The sequence below is a fragment of the Mauremys mutica genome, chromosome 6 (genome assembly GCF_020497125.1).
Source record: "Mauremys mutica isolate MM-2020 ecotype Southern chromosome 6, ASM2049712v1, whole genome shotgun sequence".
NCBI classification, from domain to species: domain Eukaryota; kingdom Metazoa; phylum Chordata; order Testudines; family Geoemydidae; genus Mauremys; species Mauremys mutica.
This window is the reverse complement of record NC_059077.1, coordinates 2,218,151-2,239,920: the sequence shown is the minus strand read 5'-3', so window position 1 is coordinate 2,239,920 and position 21,770 is coordinate 2,218,151. Positions and strand designations below refer to the sequence as shown.

At 63.9% G+C, this 21,770-nt stretch overlaps 1 protein-coding gene across 5 annotated transcripts in view; it reads right to left on the bottom strand.

The window, feature by feature from the left end:
- Positions 1–4,567: 4,567 nt before the first annotated feature.
- Positions 4,568–21,770, bottom strand: part of FAM214B (family with sequence similarity 214 member B) — a 63,130-nt gene continuing 45,927 nt past the window's right edge. For 2 of the 5 annotated variants that reach the window (XM_045021764.1, XM_045021762.1), the window contains 9 exons: positions 16,143–16,274; positions 15,383–15,579; positions 13,521–14,883; positions 10,650–10,708; positions 10,201–10,306; positions 8,773–8,931; positions 7,774–7,842; positions 5,916–6,118; positions 4,568–5,421 (listed from right to left, as the gene is read on the bottom strand). In XM_045021764.1, the coding sequence (XP_044877699.1) occupies positions 5,268–5,421; positions 5,916–6,118; positions 7,774–7,842; positions 8,773–8,931; positions 10,201–10,306; positions 10,650–10,708; positions 13,521–14,711 (1,941 nt within the window). In that variant the 5' untranslated portion in view covers positions 14,712–14,883; positions 15,383–15,579; positions 16,143–16,274 and the 3' untranslated portion in view covers positions 4,568–5,267. Of the gene's footprint in view, positions 5,422–5,915; positions 6,119–7,773; positions 7,843–8,772; positions 8,932–10,200; positions 10,307–10,649; positions 10,709–13,520; positions 14,884–15,382; positions 15,580–16,142; positions 16,275–18,564; positions 18,711–21,770 lie in introns of those variants that run through there. The other 3 variants (XM_045021765.1, XM_045021763.1, XM_045021766.1) reach the window with 3 other exon arrangements.

The window sequence follows — 21,770 nt, the reverse complement described above, 5'->3', positions numbered from 1 at the left end:
TACTCCCCTGCCTGGAGTCCCCTTCCGCACCTTGAACTCCTCATTTCAGGCCCCACCCCAGAGCCTGCACCCCCAACCAGAGCCCTCACCCCCGCCCACACCCCTACCCCAATTTGGTGAGCATTCATGGCCCACCATACAATTTCTATTCCCAGATGTGCCCACACCTGGGCTAGAGCCTGTTCCCAGGGCTGCTGTGGCAGCTGTTGTCCCCATTCCCGTGAATCCCTCCTTGGGCTCCCCCTGGTCCCCACCGTGCAGCTACTGAGCACTGGCATTTCACTGAGGCACCATGGGATGCCTCTGGTCTCAGCCTTGCCCCCTGTGCCTCCCTACTGCCCTTACCCCTGCTCCTTGGGGCAGGGACCATCTCTCCCTGCTGTGGCCAGCACACTTTGGGGTGATGCCGAATGAAGTGGAGAGTGGAGACTGCCTGGAGCAGGGACTTGGCCCCGCTGTAGCTTTACATAACCTCCACCCTCACTCACTAATGCACTTCCATCCGCAGGGAGACGGAGCCCAGAATTCCCCTCTCCTGCCCGCAGGGTGGCGGGGAACTCCAGGCACAGCGCTCGATACCAGCTTTTCCTGCATGTGCACGGGGAGAAGGCGCTGAGTGATGGCAGGAGGGGCACGTGAGCTGTACAAAGCATGTTCAATGTGAGAGCAGCTCTCAGGCAGGATGTGTCAGATGGGTCTTGGCACTAAATGTCACTTTAGGGCCGTGCTCCCTTTATCTCCTTGCACCATAGGGGCCAGTCCCAGCGCCTGTGACAGCCTCCGGCAGGAGGAACTGCACTGATGATGCAGTGAGTAGGTCTAGTGCCAGTCAGAGGATCTGGGGGCACGGTGCCATTATCCCAGCTTAAGGTATGTCCCAACCTCCCTCAGCGTAAGGCAGCCTCTGTACAGGCCATTCCTGTGCAGGCTGCTCAGAAGTTTGGCCCGAACCCAGTCCTGCTGAGGCAGGCAGTGACTCTCCTGAGTCCACCCCTCCAAGACCTCACACCTTGGGCTGCTTCACCTTGGAAGACATTGGTGTCCTGTCGCCACAGTCCAGCTCAGGTCTGGTGCTTTACGAATGGTGGCATTGAGCAGGCAGGGGAGAACATGGCACGAGGGCAAACAGGAGGCACCAGCTTTCGGGGAAGTGGGGGCTTTAAGATCAGACCGTGGGTACCCTGGAAGACCCCCTAATCAGGGCCTTAAGCTCAGCATCATGGCTGAATCCCAGCTCGCCTCATTGCACTTTGCCTGTCCCTGCAGCTTCACTGGGGTTTAGGATTCTTGTTGGCTTTCTGCCCTGACCTATTGTGAGGTGTTGCTGGGTGCTGTTGAACCAGCTGCAGGGTTCCAGCCCAGAGGTGGCTCCCAGGCGCTGCTATGGCTGTAAAGCACACTCGAAGCCTACACCATGAAAGGAGCTAGAGAAACAGTCCTTTGGGTGGTGTCCACGATGGAAGGGCTCAGTAGCCCTGGGCACTGGCTATACCCCCAGAGTAGCTACCTCCTGGCTTGAGCAGGAGCCTGAAACCAGATCTAATGCAGCTCACATTCACATAATGAGCTCTGGCCCCAGCCTCGGCAGCCTCTCTGCTCACTTAGCCACCGTACCTATGGAAAGTGGGAGCCTGACAGGACCTGAGCACGTCATGATCTTCAATGCGTTTGTGCTCACAACCCTCCTGTGAGGCAGGAAATGCTGTTAGGCAGAGGGACTAAAGGACATGCCCAGGGTCACACCGGGCATCTGGGGCAGAGCAGGGACTGGATTCCAGGTCTCCCAAATCCCAGGCTAGTGACCTACCACTGGCCATCTGGCCTCTCCTCTTAGCACAATGAAGACAACCCCCGGCGTTCCGTTTCCAAACAAACATTTATTAAATTACAAAGGAGAAGTACCAGGTTCTAGATTTCTTCTTCTCTTTTTTTTTCAAGTTTTTGTGAGTGTTTGTTCCCCCAACTCGTTTCTGGAGCAGGACGCAAGGTTGTGTGAACAACAGTGCTGAGGGACCGTGCGCTCCCCAGCAGCGACAGGGGCCACGGAGCCTCCCCATGAAATGTACGAAGCAGCAGCTCTAACCTGAGGTAGCTGGGCTGGAGTCACTCGCTCCCTCAGGGGCCTGACAGCCTCCTTTGAAATGGAGAGATGGCGCTGGACCCCCAGTGCCCCGGCTGCGACACAGGCTCTGCACAAAGGGCTGCTGCTAAAAGTTACATTTAAAATAGCCCCCCACCATCCCACCAGCTGTGGGAAGAGCTGCTCAGCTGGAGATGGTGCACGGCCTGCTGGGAACTGTAGTCCCCACTCCTGCCACCCTTGATAGCAACAGGGAAGGGGGAGCTGTGCTCCGCAGGATTTTCCCCTCAGCCCCGGGGCCTGGCCTGCGACAGTTCATGCTTCGTCCTGCTGGGGGAGTGTGTGCAGGTCTTTCCACTCCCTCCTTAGGGGTCCTAGTTTAACTCCCCCCACCCTGGGGCACAGGGAGGGCCGTATTTATCCCCCCCCCCCGATCCCAGGCACCTCAGGCCAGACTCTTGCAAGCCCAACGCCTGGGCAAGGGAGGGCATCAAGGACTCCCCATTTCTCTGGCCACCTCCTCCGCACCCCCACTCCCCTCACATCTGGGGCCAGGGCAGGCTCCATACCATTCTCTGCACGGTTCTTCCAGGCCGGGGAGATACTGCTCCAAGCGACCCCAAATCCCATTCAAACACCCAGCCCCGTGCTCGCCCCCCAGCCCCGTTTCCATTCTTTTCTCCCCACGTTTGCTAGGTCACAGGGCTGGAGCCATTGCCCCCTACCCGTCTCCTCCTGCCATCCAATCCCGCAGTGCAGCCACTTCGTTACCTGCCCTGAGCCCCAAGCAAGGCAGGCAGTGGCTCATTCCCAGCCAGGGGAGCTGAGGGACATGCCAGATTCCCCCTGGAGGGCTCAGCCCCTGGGTCTGGAAGGGTCAGCCGGGCTGGGGTGACTCAGGCAGAGCTCACTCAACCCTCCACGGCAGGAGAGAGGAGCCCAGGGTGAGCCACGGCAGGAGATGGGGTAATGACAGTCAGGTGGGGCCTTGGGAGGCCAGCACTGTCCTGCTCTCAGGCAGGGAGCTACGGGGTTAGCCCAGCCCCCGGGATCCCACTCCTGTAACCCATCATCGCAGAGGTGCTGCCAGCGAGTGACCACACGCACCCTCCGGCTTCTCCTTCTCACTTGCCAGGCCTCACTCAGCCCCTGCCCAGGCCTGGGGGCCAGGCTGAGCACAGGAGCTCTCGGCTGCAGCTGGAGGGTTTGACTCTCCTGCATCCTCAGAGACAGCCACACCTCCCACCAGCTCCAGCTGGGCAGGGGGATCTATTACCCCAGAACCCCGCCCCAGCACAGCCTGGTTCGGGAGGCCGCTGCCACTCCACTCTGCAGCAGACACCGAAACCCAGGGTGCCCCACAGCCCTGCTCTGGGGGGGAGGAGGGGAGAGCCCCTCCCCCTCTCACGGGGCTTGGGCTTCCTTTGAGAGGTCTCCTGCAGCAATAGCCATGACAACAGACACAGCTCAGCCCGGCTCACATGGATGGTGAACAGCAGGGGTGGCCAGGGAGAGGCCCCAGTACAGACCCCGTCCCCCCAGGGCTGCAGCCAGCAACTACTTCCCCGCTCTCCAGGGACACCCCAGGGCTGGACTTGCCCCACGGGGAGGGGAGCGGAGCAGAGGCTCCCCGACTCCCAGAACAAGGGCCCAATCCCTGGGGAGACAGGGCCCAGCAGGCCACACGAGGCCTTTCCTCCGGGCCACGCGCGGGGCCACTTGCCAGCCCTCCGGTTCCCTCAGGTGGGGCTGGGGCTGCTGTAGAGAGCACAGGGCTAGTGAGGGCAAGAGCAGAGCCCCCTCCCTCCGACACCCCTCAGTCTGAGCCCACAGGCCCTGCACGTCCAGCCCTGCCAGTGCCCCTCACTCCCAACCCGCAGCCCCTGCTAGCCCAGCCCTGGGATCCCTCCCCCAGCTCTGCCGGTGCCCCTCACTCCCGACCCGCAGCCCCCTGCTAGCCCAGCCCTGGGATCCCCCCCAGCTCTGCCGGTGCCCCTCACTCCCAACCCGCAGCCCCTGCTAGCCCAGCCCTAAGCTCCCCCCCCCCGCAGCTCTGCCGGTGCCCCTCACTCCCAACCCTCAGCCCCTGCTAGCCCAGCCCTAAGCTCCCCCCCTCCAGCTCTGCCGGTGCCCCTCACTCCCAACCCGCAGCCCCCTGCTAGCCCAGCCCTGGGATCCCTCCCCCAGCTCTGCCGGTGCCCCTCACTCCCAACCCGCAGCCCCTGCTAGCCCAGCCCTAAGCTCCCCGCCCAGCTCTGCCAGTGCCCCTCACTCCCAACCCGCAGCCCCCTGCTAGCCCAGCCCTGGGATCCCTCCCCCAGCTCTGCCGGTGCCCCTCACTCCCGACCCGCAGCCCCTGCTAGCCCAGCCCTAAGCTTCCCTCCCACCAACCCTGCCAGTGCCCCTCACTCCCAACCTGCAGCCCCCTGCTAGCCCAGGCCGGTGCTCACTCGCAGCCCCTGCTAGCCCAGCCCTAAGCTCCCCCCCCAGCTCTGCCAGTGCCCCTCACTCCCAACCTGCAGCCCCAGTCCCACCAACCAGTTCTGTTGACACCCCTCAATCTTGACTCAGTCTCCCCTGCCAGTCCAGTCCTGCGCGTCTCTTGCTCAGCTCCTGCTGTCGTGCTGGGCTGTGCAGCTGGTCGTGCGACATGCACAGGGCACCAAGAGCAGAGCCCATGGGACTCGCTGCACTTGTGATCAAGGCTGGGTTACGAGCCACACTGTGGACCCTCCATCCTGGCTCCCCACCAACAATAAATACTAATAAATACAGTACCTCCCCCTCCGAGAGCTGCCATCTGCTCCATCCCTCCCCACAGCCTGGGAGCCAGCTCTGCCCTGCCCGAGCCGAGTCCCACAGGCCGAGGGCCCTCCTGCCCCCGAGCCTCCCTTGAAGGGCACGGCCTGGAGCTGTGCAGCCAGAGGCCTAGGAGCGTCTCTGACCCGATGGGGGCACAGGAGGTAGCATGCCAGCTCCTGCTCACGCCATGCAGCCATCTCCATGATCCCATCCCTCCCATGCTCACTCTCTGGCACAGGCGCGAAGCTGCTGTCAAGGGAGGGCTGTGTCTGTGCCTCACACTCCACAGCTTGGTGGGGGCCGATACCTCTGGGGGAGGAGACAGCGCCGCTCTCTTGCCCTTTACTTGTCTACGAAGTGCAGGGGGGCGTGGGGCTCCCCGCGCTCAGGCCCGGGGTGAGTAGCAGGGGTTCCTTGGCATCTCTGTGAAGGATTTCAGTTCGTAGGGGATCCCCGAATCGACCTCAATCGACTTGCGGGAGAAGAGCAGCCGGATGTCGTCGTGAAGGTAGATCTTCCCCGACTTGGAGCTGTGAAACCTGAGGGCAAACGAGACTCCCTGAGGCTCCATGGGCTGCAGCAGGGAGCAGGGTGGAGCAGTCGCTCCTTTGGGGCCATAGCAGGAAGGAGGAGCTGGCAGCAGGACCAGGGTTGTGGTGTTCCCAGGGGGCTCTGGCTGCAGGAGGGGAGCTCAGCACTGCAACCCTCTCCTCATGGCTGGCAGCTTCCCCATGACCTTCCGTCCTCCTTCAGAATGGCCACTGCTTCCCGCTGCCAAGAGCTGCGCCAGGCAAGGTCACTGCCATGGCCTGGCAGCCTTGCAGGTGGCAGTCAAGATGGCCGCCATCTCCCGTTGTTCCCAGCGGTAATGAAGTCAGGCTGCCGCAGGGCCACCCCTGGGCTCAGAATCCTGCTCCAGGGGAACAGGAAGCTGTGGGGGAAAGGGAGGTGGGGGGAGTGGGGCAGGAGCTCCTGCCCAGAAGAGGGGCCAGCTCCAGGGTGATGGGACCCATGGCCATCCCTCAGCCCCTACCTCAGGTGCATCAGGTAGCAGAGGACCCTCCTGGGCGGGCTGGCACCGGCTGGGTCGCTGGGTGTCTCGCCGGGCCCCTCCTCCCCCACGGGCACCAGGAAGATGCGGTGACGCAGAAAGGTCATGTGGTTGGCTGGCATGTCCTGGAAATCGTACGTCACCAGGAACATCTTCACCACAGTTTTGTTAGGGTTAAATAAGGTCTGGAAATGGGGAGAGAGCAGTCAGCTGGGGGGAGGGGGCCAGGCCAGGCTGGGGTGCAGAGGGGCTGCCAGGGCGTAGCCAGGCCCTGGCACAGGGTCTGACCAAGTGGGAATTTTTCATAATATTTTGTATAAACACAGTGCAGGCCTCAGTTTCCCCTCTGTGCTGCCTGGTTAACAGGGGAGGGGGAGGGGAAGGTTGTTTACTCTTTGCAGAGATCCAGGTGTGATTGAGGCCTGGCTGTCTGCGGCCTGGGCCCCCCGCCCAGGGAGAGTCCCAGAAGACAATGGCCACTCCAGTTGCCCGGACACCCAGCAACAACCACCGTGAATGGCCGACTCTGGGCAGGAAGCCAGCGGGGTCCGACCAGCTGGAGAACAAAGGGCTAAGGAGGGGGCCAGGTGACAATGGACGCAGGAGGGGCCAGGTGGGGTTGTTCAGTGTGGGCTGTTGGAAGTGGTGGGAGACGCTCCTGCACTGGGACTAAGGAGGGGTCAGAGGGCTCTGGGACTGACCCAGCTGGACTTTGCTGTAACTTTCCGTTCTCGGTGTTATCTAAGGACTTTCTACTCTGCGTCCCAGCCAGCCAATACCCCTCCTGCTGCTGCCCCGCTGGCTGGGAGTCGCTGCGGAGTCAGGAGGTCCCGGAGGGGTGTGGGGGGGCACTGCTCCCTTTGGGGGTGCAAGTCTCCCTCCGGTGTCCCGCTCAGGTGGACTCGCAGCCCGGAGCTCACGGTGTGAAGCAGGGGGGCTGGAGGCACCGAGGTTTGGTTCCAGGAGGCTGTGAGGCTACGGGGCTGATCCCAGTGAGAGTGTGACCCTAAGGGGGCTGATACACTGAAGGGGTCCCCCCAGGACTGTCCCAGAGCCATGCGAGAGCACCGGGCCTGTGGATCCGTGACACAGGAATGGGGAGGGACTTGTTGCCAGAGGAGCTCTCCTGAGGCGGATGTCCGGGTACCAACGATGCACGGGGTGAGGCTTGAGATTGGGGTCCCTCATCCCTCAAATCCACGTTCAGGCACTGCCGTCCTGCCCAGCAACTCCTCACTCCTTCCCTGGCCTCGAGCCCCAGCTCCCGCTCTAGCCCCTACCCTAGCCAACGTCGGCCGTTACCCCCCTGACCCCTCTGGCCTCCAGCGACACCCGCCCCTGCCCCTGCCCCGCCCCGCCCCGGCTGCACTAAGGGCTTCCGAGCAGCAGCCTCCAGCCACGTGAGCGCTGCAGGCCTGGAAGGGAGTGGTGTCTCCTAGTGGCCTGAGCAGGACTCCTGGGTTCCGATCCCCGCTCTGACACTGCACGGCCCTGGGCCCTTCTGTGCTTCACTTTCCCCATCTCTGAAGCCTCTACTCAAGTTCCTACAGAGATGCCCATCACTGTGGCATCTGTGCAGCTCCCTGTTCTGCTCCCTGCCAGAGCTCCTTAGAACTGCCCTCCCTGCACCTCTGCTCTCCCCTTCTCCTTCCCCTGCCAGTCCCCATGGTCCTGCACCTCCCCGTGCCTGGAACATGCCCGCGGTTCCTCCGGCTCCCAGAGGCTGTTCCGGACCCATCTCTCTGGATGCTCCAGGCCCAGCTCATTCCGTGCTGCCAGACACCACCAAGCACCGCCCCACCCCCCGCCGCTGTGCCGTGGAGAACAGGAGCCCACTCACCACTTGGATGGTTCCAGCTTTGGGGACGCTGTACCCCTTCTTTCCCAAGGCCTCCAAGTCTATCACTCCCTGGGACAAGGCCAAGAGAAAGCACATCAGCCATTTTGCAGCACCGCGGGCCAGCCCGGCCCCGACACAGGGCCCGGGAGCAGCCTGGGACACGGCCGCCAGAGGGGACTCTCTGCAAGGCCCCACCTGCCCCGGAAGAGACCCTCTCCCCCAGCACACCGAGGGGCTAGACGCAGCCACACCCAGGGCTGCCGGCCCAGGAGACACAGCAGAGAGGTGAAGGTGAAATCATCCAGTCTGATCAGCTGCGTGTCACAGGCCACCACCGCCCACGAAACCCAACAGCCGAACTGGGGCAGAGCGTCAGGGCCCACAGCAGACAGGACGTGTGCACCACAGGCAGAGAACAGGAAGGCCCAAGACCCCCACAATGGCCGGGAATTGATGCAGGATTCTGGCCGCAGGCTGGGGAGGAGCTGGCAGAGGGTCTCCCCTCCACTAGTGCCCTGTAAGGTGGGGCGATTCCCCCCGACAGGTTGGGGTTCGGAGTTCACAGGTGCCAGACTCACTGCTCTACACCTAGAGCCAGCACCTGGGTGGGGAAATCCAGCCCACGGGCGACTGGCGGCCCACTGGCTTCTATACTGCCACTCACAGCTGACAACTCAATACAGAGGGGCACCCCAGGGCGACTCCAGGTCCCGGCATGTCCTGCCAGCCAAGAATACGATGTGAGCGGCCAGTCACCTTCCAGCCCTCCATTTCTAGGCCTCTAATCACAGCACAGGCAGCCCCCACCCCACCATGCCAACCCCCTCCCCCAGAGCGGGAACAAAGCCAAGCTGAGGAGTGGATCCCGAAGTCATGGGCTTGGCTCCCCCACCGGCAGCCCCTGGCACGTGCAGTCTCTCTGAAGAGGGGAGCCTCAGCCTGCTCCATTGTGCACTGCCCACCCTGTGCCAGCGAGCACCCCAGGCCCCAGCCCCGTACCAGGAAAGGCGAGGGCGCACTGTGTTCCGAGATGTCGAAATAGGTCACGTCGACGGGTAAGGTGGCGTGTTGGGGGCAGTACGAGCCGCTGGCCCCGATCTCCGCAGTGAACCCTTCAATCCTGCCCGACGGGGCAAAGCGCCCCTTCAGGATGGACTCCTGGGGAGAAGAGATGAGGGAAGGGCGCAGCCCTCAAATGCCAATTCTGCTGCTAACCCTGAGCCTGGCCTCTCTGCATTCCAGTCCCAAGCCAGCAGGGTCCTGCCAGGACTGTGCCCTGCACCCCACAGGCATACATGCATCCTGCACCCCAGCCCTAGGGGTACACTCATGGTGGTATCCCAGCGACCTGACCGCTTCCAGCGGGGATCTTACGGTAGTGCCCGTCCCCACAGGCTCCGAGCACACCCGTGGGCATTAAAGACCTGGGCACTCTGGGCAAGTCAGGGAGTTAATGCCAGGGCCTGGGAGAACTTACACAACTCCTCCTGAATCCCTCTTCAGTTTCAGCTCGATGCAGGATGCTTTCGTGTCCTGGCCCAGACTGGGGGGTAGGGTTGCTGTGCGCTGTTAAAGAACTGCTGCACTTCGCCCCAGAGGTGGTGGCACTGCAGCAGTGGGAGTGGCCCGTGCACTGCAGGGTGTTGTGGACGTGTGTCCATAAAGCACCCCCAGGAGGAGAAGGCCACAGAAGGCCACAGATTCAACATGGACTTTAATCCCCGACGTCGCAGACCCAGCTGGGGGCAGTAAACCCAGCAGGCGAACTAGGAGAGAGCTCAGCGGGGAACGGGAACTAGACTTCCCCATCCTTGGGGCAGCTTTAGCCACAAGAGATGAAGCTTTCAGTGTTGTACCCCCCACTCCAGCCACCTGGCCTAAGCCTGTCCCATACACCTCCCTCCCCCTAGGGCCCACGAGACTGCCAGCGAGGGAGCCAGTTAGTGCCCAAGGGGCTGCTGTTAATGATGTGGGCACCTGCCCCCGACGGAGCCGGGCTGAGGCCAGCCTGTCTGATGGGCCATGCCGTGCCCTGCACCGGGAGCAGGGGAAGAGAGGGCGGGTGCCAGGCCAGGGAAGTGCTGGGGCAGACTGCGGCTGGAAGGTCAGCTCTGCAGCAGCCTCTCCCCTCATCCTACCTGGGGGACGGGGCAGCCCAGCCGGGGATCTCACAGGGCCAGGAGCGCCCCTCCCACACTGCCTGCTGGGCCGAGCTGTCCCTCTGGGCACCGCTCCGAAGCACAGGCCGCGGGGACACGCTCAAGACCACGACAGCACCATGGGGGGAGAGAGGAACACGCGATTCCCACCCTAGGAGCTGCACAAAGGCAGCCAGTGCCAGAGCAGGCCCTAGGGGGGCTCACTCCCCTCCCATCCCAGAGGGGCTTTCTCCCCCATCCCGGCCATGAGCCCCCAAGCGGTGGTTACCTCAAAGTTCCCCAGCAGAGCGTGGCTGAAGGAGGTGGTGGCCCAGGCCGCTGCGGAGGGCCGGGTGCGCACAGGCCCCGTCCGGAGGCTGCTGCGGAGATGTCTCCTTCAAAGAGAAGGCAGCATCAGTGCTGGTCTCGGGCAGCCTCGGGCTCCCACTCCCGTTCTCCCCACAGGGTCACCTGCCCCCGTCCCTGGACCCCCAGACCACACAGCTCCCCACAAGAGGCAGGCAGGGTCCAAGGGACTCCAGGCGGGAAGGGGGCCGGGGAGGGTCTGTGCGGATGCACCCGTCCCAAACAGAGGGGCCTGGGCATGGGAGGGCAGTCGCCCCAGGAACCAACCCCCGCGCCAGGGAAGAGGGGGCAGCCCCCTTGCCCACAGTGCCCGGGACCCCCGCGGCTTTGCCCTGAGCCCAGCAGGGGCACGAGCCAGCTCAGGACACTCACGATTTCAGGCGCAGCCCACTCTTGAGCCTTCGCCCCACCGCCGTGCCACCTGCCGAACTCTAGGGAGACAGGAGGCCGAAGGGCTGTGTTAGGGGCCGCAAACAGGCCAACTCCAGAGCACCCACCAGCCTCTCCCAGTCCAGGGCCCGCCCCCACCAGCTCTTCCCCTCACACACGTCAGCACCTCCCGTCACAGCCGGCCCAGAGAACGCCCTCTCCTCCCTCAGTCTGCTCTACCCACAGGACACCGGACTGTCACTCGTCCTGTGCGCACCGTTAAGCAGCTGCCATGTTCCACTCAGAGGTGGCTGCATGGTGGTGGCAGAGCGTGCTGTCTGCTGGGCCCCCTCCCTACATGAGAGAGACGGGGGAGAATGGCCAGGGGCTGGCACTGGCCCTGAGTGACCATTCCTGACTGCCCATTAGAGCTACAAGCTCCCCCGTCCCCTCAGAGTCCCCACCCCAAACTGCAGTCTCCCCCCCCAGGGACCAGGTCAACACAGCAGGGCTCCCAGAGCAACAGAGATGTCGGGGAAAGCCCCGTCAGACCCCCCTCTCCAGGCCCTGCACTCTATTCTCCAGGGCTGGGTCCAACCCTGGTTCTCCCAGTGGCAGGGACTCCGGCGTGAGAGGCAGCTCATCCCCCCTCTTTGCTTCACCCCATTACTCCATTACCACAGCCCGTGGCTACGGCTAGCTCAGCCACCAGCAGAGGCCACGGCTCCTGCCAGCCAGACCACGGAGCCACTGCAAATCTCCAGCTGGGGAATCCACAGCCAAGGCCAGGGGGAGAGATTTAACCCTTGCCTCTCTTTGGGTGGACGGTGGGCTGACCCCACCGATCCCAAGGGGCTTTCCGTGATCTCTGCTGCTCCCAGGAGCCTGTGTCAGCACCAAGGCAGGGCATGTCCCAGGTGCAGGCCCAGCCGAGGGTGTCTGACAGTCCCCCCCCCACATACACACAGATGGGGATCTGTCCGTCCCAGCCCCACCGGCTGCAGGCATCCCAGCAACGTATTAATAGGCCCCGCGCCCCGTGAGCCGGCACAGCTCCGACAGGTACTTCCCGCAAGCCGGCCAGAGCTGGGCAGAGCCCAGGACCACACATTTACAGGGCAGGGAAAGGCACTAGGACGTGGTCAGCGTGCAGCTGCGCTTTGAACACCCCCGTGCCCCCCATTCACCTCCACGCACAGAGAACACAGCCCCAGGGGCCGAGCTGCAGGCAGGCCTGGAATGAGACTTACCAGGCGGGGCCCTGGCAGCTCTGGGTCACTAGCCAGTCCCAGGTGATTCATGCCAGGTCCCCAGCAATGCCCAGCAGACACAGCTGCACGGCTCATGCTGCTCCCACCTTCCCCACAGCCAGCAGCCCCTGGCCGAGCCCTGAGAGGCTGCGGGCAGCCACCCCCTTTATAAAGGGCACTCGCCTTTCTAGGCATTTTACCTTCTGGAAGAGACACAAAAGGGCAGCACAAAACAGAGCAACGAGCCAGCCAGCCCCCAGCCGGTGTGAAAGGGGGTGAAGGTTCCAGGGTGCTGGACAATAGGCGGCTGCCTGGAATGGGGTGGAGAGCAGGGCTGGAGGGGAGCTCTCCTAGAGCGGGGGGCTGGGAAACTGCTCCCATAAGGAAGAGCCAGGGAGTCGGGAACATCACCGGGCTGATGGGGACAGCGCAAGGCTGTTCACACACCAGAGTGCCCAAGGATTGCAATCGACACGTGCCAGGCTGCAACGGGCGGCAGCCGGGCAGAACGGAGGGGGGATGTGGTTAGCTGGCCTCGTGCTCCTGACAAGCCCAGCACACGTTTGTGTATGTGTCAGGCGTGTCTGCGTGCATGCCAGCTGGGGGCAGAGCACACACATCTATCCCCCGGCCTCAGGAGTCACTGCCAGCGGCAGGCCTGCCAGAGATGGGGGGCGCCTGTCCGCTCCGCGCCACCTGACTGTGACCCCGCAACGCAGGAAATGGCGGGGCCGGGAGACGGCTGGTGAGCTGGATGGAGAGGAGATGACAGGGTCTGGGCTGGGGACAGCCTGGGCCACCCTGAGCATAGGAGGGAGCAGCTGGACTGGCAGGGAGCAAATCTGGGACAGGAAGCATGGCCGAGGACTCAGGCTGTCCCCTGGCAAGGGGTCTCCGGGCCCCCTTCCCACACTCCGGGCACAGCACGGTCACCCCCCCCAGGGCACCTGAGCCTCTGCCTGGCACCACACAGACGGCGGGAGAGGCAGTCCTGGCCTGGGGAAGGGGGGCCTCTCTCTGCACTCCTGCCCCAGGGAGCAGCAGGAGGTTACCGGGCTCTGGGAAGCCCCTGCTCCTGCTGCGTCTGTAACGGCTGGAGGAGAATCCGCGGGCTGCCCCTCCGCACAGACGGGCCCCGCCACAAAGCGCCCACCCCAGGCAGTGGCACAGCACAGGGGCCTGCTGCTCTCGGGGCTCCGGGATCCTCCGACTCTCCCGCACCCCCCGGCTCCAGCTGCTGCCTCCTCCGCTCCCCCAACGCTGCACTTTCCCCCACATGCCCCCAGGGAGCTGGAGAGGGTCCCGGCAACATGGCCAGGCAGGTCTCACTGCTGCCAGGAGTCACAGACCTGCACCCAGGCTCCAAACCCTGCTACAGGTGGAGTCAGCAGACGAGCCCTGCGCCCTGGACTCTTCCAGCCCCGGTCAGCGGGAAGGGGGGACAGGACACACCTTACGGTCCAGCCCCTTCCCCAGCTCCCTCCTGACCCAACACTTCCCTTCCCCAGCGTCCTACCCACGGCCCCCCCATCAGCGAGCCCCTCACTGGCTTCCCATCCGCTCCCCCCTTCCCCAGCTCCCCTAGGCCCAGCCTTCCCGCCCCAGCCCTGCGGGCGGCGCTCACCTTGGCTCCCGGAAGCAGGTGGTTCCAGAAGGGGGCGCCCTTGGCGTCGGTGCTGCGGCAGGCGGTCAGGATGGGGTGGCACAGGGGGGGCCTCTTCTTCCTCGCCGGCACCAGGCTCTCGTCTTCCGAACACGAGTCCGCCGCACCTTCGCCCGAGGGCAGCAGCTTCCGCTTCGCCGCGCAGCTGCCCCCGCCGGCCCCGGGCAGCCTGCTGCCCACACAGGGCGTTTTTTCCAAGGCGCCCAGGCCGTTGCTCTCGGGGTCCGGGGCCACCCGGGGGGTGCTGGGCTCCTTGTGCCCAGTCAGCTGCTCCCTTTCTCTAGCAGCCCCGTTGCTGTGGGCGGGGCTGCCCCCTGGCTGCTCCTCCTCCCTCCCACCCGAGGCTGTCCAGGATTTTTGTGCAATATTGTGCAAATCAATGTCAAGTAGATTTTGGCTGCTAGCCCTCTCCTCCCTCTGGGCCCCGTTCCCCTCTGCAGGCTGCTCCCTGGCTCCAGCCAGCCAGGGGGGCTCCCTGCCCCCCACTGAGCCACAGGCTCCGGGACTCCCCCAGGGGCCATCCCCAAGCTGGGCAGGGGAACTGTCTCTCATGTGCAAAGTGCTGCAAGCTGTGTGCTGTGGCCAGGAGGAGGCAGCCTCCCGCAATCTGTCCTCTCTGCAGGCCTTGGGGCTGCCCTCCCGGGCCCCTGGCCGGCCAGGGCTGCCTTCACATCGGTGCTCCACCACTCGCAGGCCGCTGTGGGAGAAGTGCTGGGCCGAGCCGCAAAGGGACAGCTCCTCCACCAGCAGCCCGTCCTCCAAGGCGTCGTCGTCCGGGGAGTCCTGGCCAGGGTGGAGCTCCCCAGGGACCCCGGCCTGCCTGGCCTCAGCCCCCGGGCCCCCCCAGTGGGCTCGCTTGGGATCCCGCCCAGCCTCCGGAGCCCACTGCTCTGGGTACCCTCTCTTGATGGCCTGCCGCCCACCCCCAGCTCTCTGGTCTGCCGGCTCGGAGGAGCTGGAGAGGTGGGAGAAGATGGAGACCTGGTAAACCTTCTGGCGCTTGAGCTCCGTCTTGTTGTAGCCCATCACGATGCTGCGGCGGGGGCAGCGCTCCGGGGCGGGCTCCAAGGCCGCCTGGCCACCTGGCCGGGACAGGCCCGAGTCCGTGCCATGCTCCTGGGGGAGGGACGCCTCAGCATGGATGTGCCGCATGGAGCCTTAGCGGGCTGGAGCCCAACCAGAGCCAAGGACGAAACAGCCCATACAGCGGCAGGGCAGGGGGGTCTGGTGTCACGAGGTCACAGGGCTGAGGAAAGGGGGTGGGGTGTCAGACCCCTTCCCTCCGGACAAGCCCTCCGCTAGGGAGTGCACTGCAGCGCCGCATCTGTGGGGAGCAGAGGGGAGGGGATCAGCCTCTGAGACCCCCTCCCTGGCGCTTCAGGCCTCCCACTCCCAGGGCCAGGCCCGCGCGAGGAGCAGCGCAGGCAGCTCTCCAGGAGGCGGGGGAGGGTTACCAAGCCCCAGAGGAGAGGAGGCTGCTGAGGCCTACGGGAGTCTATGCCGCCCCGCAGGGACCGTGCTGGGACCTCAGGCCCCACGCTCAGGGGAGTCCCTGGCTGGGCCAGTCAGCGCTGTAACGCAGGGGCCGTGCTGGGACCTCAGGCCCCACGCTCAGGGGAGTCCCTGGCTGGGCTGTAACGCAGGGGCCGTGGGGGACGAGTCCAGACACACACCTCAGCTAATGCTGAGGCCACCGGAGCCGGGCAGGCTGGCCTGGCCTCAAGGGGACAGGCAAACGCTCAGTCCCCCTTTGCTTTAGAAGCCAGTGCAGGCTGCCAAGCCGTCACCTCCCCGACTCGCTCAGGCCGCAGCTGGGCACTCACCACCCACCCCTCGCCGAGCAGCTCTCCTGCCCCAGCAGCAGACGGTCATTGGCACAGCTAGCTGGAGACACCTGCCATCCGGGCACCCCCCAGAAGCGGCGCGGCTGCCGAGGAATGGCTCCCACCATCACGGGCGTCGGGATCTGCCTCCAAATCACCGCAGGGGCCTGGCTGGCTCTCAGGCCTGTTCAGCAGCACTAGAGGGGAAGGGGAGGGAGGGTTAACACGACTCTGTACCCGCTGACGCTGGCAGAGGGAGCAGGGGCTGGAACCCTTGGGGAGGACACAAGGGCAGGCGAGACACTAATTTAAACCAGGCTGGCCCATGTGCAGCCCACAGCCCCCTCGCCTATAACAGAGGCCAGGGCACGGAGCCTGGAGCTACCCTTCCACTGGGATTCATAGGCACTGGTGGGGACGGGAGCCCAGCTCTGCAGCCAGAGAGCTCCCTCTTCCTAGACCTGGGTGCTAGGGGCTGGAGGAGGAGAGGAGAGGCCAGGCCACAGGGAGCGGGGGAAGCAGCAGGGCCGAGGGCATTAGAAGATCCACTGGGCGGGCTGAGACCTGCCATTACAGGACCTGTGGCTAACACGCCCTGCTGCCTGGGACACTGCCTCAAGGGGCACCTGCTGGCCCATCGCGCCTGGGATTCCCCATAATAAAGGGCCCCACCGCCTGATGCAAAGCAAGAAGCCTGTCCATGCTGGGGGCGAGTCAGGATGGATCCCCCGGCTTCGGCCGGCGTTCAGCCAGCACTCACCTGCTCCAAGGCACCCTCCATGGGCTAGGCCGGACTGCAGGGCAGCAGCAGACGGACCCCACGCAGCATCGCTCCAGCCACTGCAGCAACGGCTGCACACTCACAATCCCACCAGCACGTCAGACATGGCACCTGGGTGGAGAGACAGAGACTCAGCCCCAGAGCCCCCACATGGCCTGGCTGACACTACACCCCCCCCCTCCCTGCACAGCTCACACCCTCCCTAAAGGAGGCAGCCCACCATGCGCAGCTCGGAGGGAGCATGTCGGACACAGCAAGTCCCTCTAGTGTGTCCTATTCCACTGGGCAAATTCAAATTGCTTCCCCCTGTGAGTTTGGTGCCCAGGACAGCAGACGGAGCAGCCCACAGCAGGCCAGACACCCCAGACACACATCAGGACTGGAAGGAACGACCTCCTGGGCAAAGAGAAGCAAATGCCAGCTCTGGCCCATTCAGTCGCTGGCCCCTCTCCTGCAGAGGCTCCCAGTGGAGGTGACTGTCTGGGGGGTGCGGAGATCGGTCCCGCTGGGCACAGATAAATACGTCTGTGGGTTACACCCAAGCGCTGGGACCGCTGGGCCTCCCAAAGGCAGTGACCAACCTGATTCAAACCAGACAAGATGCGAAACGCAAGCCAACCTCCCAGCCTGGGGCTGGAGTAGAGCCGGCGGCCCTGTGTCCCGTTCCCGACCCCTGAGCCAGCCAGGCCCCACCCCACCGGATTGGAACCAGGGGACACAGCCCTTCCCGACACATGGGATCAGAGTGGGAACGAGATGGTGAGAAAGCCCCAGATCCTAGAGGCCTATGGGCAATGCCCACAGTCAGACGTCACAGGAAAGATACAAGGACGTTTCCAAAAGTGTCCTTGCCCTGGGTGTCCGGGTCCATCCCAGCTCCTTGGCTCTGTCACTTGGACTGGAAGGTCTCAAGAACAGGGCCTGGTGTTACGCTGTCACATTCGGCACCCAGCGCAGCGCAGGAGCTGGACAAGCAGCCAGCCAGCTCTTCCTTCCTTTCCTAATGGTGCCTGAAATGAACACGGCCTGTCCGTTCACTCCCCTGGTTGTGCACCAGCACCAGAAATACCATCAGCGGAGCTGCGGCAAGAGCTGAAGGGAATTCAACTCCTGCCAGGGCTCAGCTTGGCCTGCTGCCTTCCCGGCCTCCCGAACCCAGGAAGCAGAGGGTGAAGATACACAGAAGTGCTATTTAGACTCGCGAGGACAGAGCCACGCTGCAGCAGGTCGAACGTAGATCGGGTGATGGCCAGATGGAAATACCAGCCCCTTTCAGATCCCTCACCCAGAGCGTGACGGAGCTAGCGGAGGGCGAGAGGTGTGCAGGCCCTGTCCACACCTCCAGGCCACATGGGAAAGTCAGCTACGCTCACCCCCATCCTGGCTGGGGATGGAGAACTGGGAGTGCTGCACCCCTCAGCACCAGGGGTGCGATTCTGCCCAGGGTGCCAGGACTTGGATGGGAGGAATATCCAGGCACTCCAGGAAGTAGCATTAGTGACTCAGCAGGGTTGATCGTCCCTCCAAGGCAGTGTGGTGCTAGGGGCACTAGGCAGCTGGGGGGGCCACCGGCCACAGGATTTAAACCCAGGTGTTGACGACGTGCGTCCATTCTAACATAGCCAGCGGAGGGGAGAACAGTCAGGTCAGGCTTGGCCAATTACACTCTACATCCCAATTCCCCCCCCTGCGGTAACAGCTCTTCACGTCGCCCCCCAAGCTCTTGTGCAGCATTGCTGCAAGTCTGCATGTCCTACCCCAGAGGCAGCTACTTTCAGGTGGCCCCCGCCATGGAGATGGCATAATAGATTAACAGTCCTAGGGCAGACCCGGCTCAGATGTCCAGATTCCCGTAGCGCAGCCCCGTCACCAGATGCAATGCAACATGGGAACCAGTCAACACACCCACACCGGTGGCTTCTCCACCGGCTGCAGGCTAAAGGATGGGGCCGGGCCAGGCCAGCATGTCTGCGGGAACCTTACTAACCAGAGAGCAGCAGGGGCAGCTCAGCCTGCAAGCAGCAGCAGCTCCTGAAGCCAGAATCCCAGGGCTGCCTGGCCCCTAGGCTGCTTTTTTACAACCAAGCCCAGCCGGCAGCACCAGCTCTGAGCGCTGCTCAGGGACCGCGGGCTGCCTGCTGGCACCTGTCCCTTCCTGGCCCAGGAGACACCGGCTGCAGCACTGGCCACATTCCTCCTTCTGGAGCCCCTGTGGCCGGGGCCTGGCCTCTCCTGGCTGCACTGACCTCTCTGCCTACGCCGGCTAGAGGCTGCTCAGGGACCCCCCTCGCCACCCCCACTCTGCCCATCACTGCCGCCCTAGGGGATCTCACAGGGCTGGGCCACTGCTGAGGAGCCCCCTACTTTCAGGCACACGGTGAAATCGCCTCATTCCCATTACCTCTGAGGGGACGACCCACAGGCTGCAGGCCAGACTGCAAGCCGCATGGCAGGCCAGACCTAGGCTCAGCAGGAACCAGGTACCTATGTGGGCAGGACTCGAGCCCGGGAGGCTGCATGCAGGGTGGGCTGCGGGTCAGTGGGGCTCTGTCCCGGAGGGGCTGCTCCTCCCCACACCAGAGCCCCAGCCAGCCTGCAGCGGCACTTTGCTGTTTACGGCACCCAGCCCCTCCCTGCTACAGCCTGTAACCCTTATATAGAGCGAGCAGCGCACAGCACGGGGCACCAGGAACTCCCACGCTCTGGCAGCACTGACAGCCAGCCAGGCAGGGACAGCGAGCCGGCGCCCTCCCCTCCCCCAAGGCAGGCCGCCTGCGGGAGCTAAGGGGAGCCCCCCAGCCCGTAGCTCACTTCCCACCCCCCCCCAGCCCCACACGCCTGGGCTGGGGTTAACCACCCTCCCCCACAAGCCCAGGCAGTTGGTGCGATTTCATGGAGTTTAGCCCAAGCCGTTGCTAAGGACGGGGATGGGTCACACGCACTCCTCCCCCTGCCAGCTCCCAGCCCCGGCTCCCTCCTACGGGGCTGAGGGCACGCAGGCAGCCGTGGCGCCCCGGATGTATGCAGGCCCCAGCCTGGCCTGCTGGAAGTACCCAGCCAGACAGGGTGTTTCCAGTGGGCCACGAATGGAGCCAGGAGCTCCCAGCTCTGCCCCCCCCCCTGCTCATACTGTACCCCCCCGACCCTCCAAGGCCCCAGAGCAGACAAGCCTGGTGCACCCGAGTCCGGACCTCTCCCTGAGGGAAGGGCAGCAGCCTGCGCTCTCTCGCTGGCAGAGCACCGGCCAGGCTGCTTTAGGGGTCACCCTCCTCCCACCCCAGGTCTCAGACTGCGGATCCAGGAATACACAGGGCCTGGCTGTCCTCTCCCAGCCCGTCCCTTGCCCTGGGTCTGGAGAAAACTCCATCTTCCACCCAAAGGCCTGTGCTGGAGGAGTCTGTATGGGGCCAGGGTTAGGGAGTTCTGCTCTCCAGCCGAACGGCCCCAGGCACATCCCGATGGTGCATTACAGGTGGGTGGACATTCACACAGCTGGGGGGGGGGGGTGGACTGCACCACAGCCAGGGCCAATGGTCTGGCGGGGGCTGGGGGAACTAGGCGGATCCCTGGTCTGACCTATCTATTGGGATAAGAAAGACCAGGGTCCATTGGTCTGCTTCAGGGCAGCAGGACTAGTGCGATGAACCAGTGCCCTGACCCAAGGAAGGCAGGGTTACCAGATGAGAGGGGCCGGTGGGCTGATCCGGTGAGGACAGAGGCAAGAATTGGAGCTGAGCTGACTGGAGAGGGAGCGTCCTTAGCTGGCTGTAGGGCAGATGTGGCAGCTCCTGCACTATTCAGGAGCTTCCTGCCTGGATATGAAACGGCCAGAGCCCATGGACGAAGCAGATGGAAACCTCACCACTGCCTGGAGCAGGCGGGAGGGAGTGGCAGAGGCGAGCACAGCACAGCACCATGCCTTTCCCGCTCCCAAGCAAGAGGAAGGGGTGTGGAGCCCCAGACCTCCCCCCTTGTAATGCCCCCCACTGGGGGTCACCAGACAGTTGTGCCAGGAGAGAGCACCCAAGGAGAGCTCTCCAGCAGCTCCTCCCAGGCAGCAGCACAGCTGGGCTAAGCACACCTTGACACCGGGTGTTTCCGCCTCTCCCTGGCTGGCGGGCCGGGGAGATCTGCAGTAGGGCAAGGCCAGAAGGCACGGTGATGGGGCACGCAAAGGGCAGGAGGACAGCAGCACACCAACCCTACTGAAGCCAGTGCTGGAGCAGAGGGGCACCCAAGCGAGGCAGTCGCACTCTGGGGCAGGAAGGATGTTGACTGCGGTGCCCAGAGGAGCGACACAGAGTTACCAGGGTCACACCCAAACCTGTGTCTCGTCACCGCGGCAACGCCAGATGGTTGTCTGGGACACGCACAGAGTGGGGCAGGAGTTTATCTGCTCAGAAATGCAGTTTTGGGTAAATCAAAACTGCTCCTCGGCTCAGGGAGCAGAGCCCGAGTGCCTGAATCCCCAGCCGGTTGAGGCACGCGCGCTCGCTCTGCCCACTCAAAGCGACTGTATTTATTCGATGGGGGACAGTTCCACAGCAGAGACAGAGCCCCACCCCGAGTACCCCGCAGCCCTCGTCTGTAATGCCGGAGACCCACCGGCAAGTCTCTGCTTCCACTCAGGCAGCCTGGGGTCCTGAACGCAGGTCTCCCCGTCCCTGCTGAGTGCGCTCACCATGGGGCTCTGGTTTGGGGGCTTCATTTCTTTGATTGGTCAGGGGTCACTTTTCGCAATTGCCGGGTTTTATGTAACGTCCAAAACAGGGACGCCTGTGATGGGGTGTCCACTGCCCACAAGCCCTGAGCGGGCAATGGGGGCCAGCAGGGGAACCAGCGCCGACGGGCAGAGGAGGAGCTGGGATTGGGGTCTGAAGCGAGAGCAGGGAGACGATGGGGGGGGATGAGCTCTGCACTCACGCCCTAGGGGAAAGGGAGCTAGCCAGCGGCGAGGGGCAGAGCCAGGGGGGCCCTGGAGAAGAGGCTGAGGGGTGAAGTAGCCATGGAGAGCAGAGGACGCTCTGGTGGTAAACCCAGAGACAGGCCAGGAGCTAGAGAGGGCGGCAGGAAGGAGCCCAGGGAACCAGCACGGGAGAACCCGGGTTCCTCTACCAGCCCCTGGCCAAGCGGCTCAGGCCTGGAGCTGAGCCGGCCGAGGGACGGCTTGGCTGGGGGGATTTTGTGACGCACGAGGAGGGGAGGGGGGTACTAGGCAGTGACCTGGCTGACTCCCGGAGAGAGAGGGGGACCACAGAGTGCACAATCGGCGGAAGGGGCCCCAGACGGAGTGACAGCCAGTTCCCAGAGCCAGCCACAAGGAGGCGCACCTTCAGTGAGTGCAACCGCCTCACAACAGCGCCCTGAGTCATCTCTTTGTAACGCTCCCCAGTGCCCTTCTGCATCATACTCGTTCAAACAGTGCTTCGTTCACCTGTACTAGTGAACCTTCCGCCCGCACCAGCAGCCTCTAGGTGCACCAGTTCATGCCCAGCGCTTTCGTGGCTTTAGAAATCCCCGCCACGCAGTCTGTATTACTGCTCTGGGTAGGCAGATACAGGTCACCGTTTCTGATGTGTATTGGACAAGCACCGACTGACGGATTTC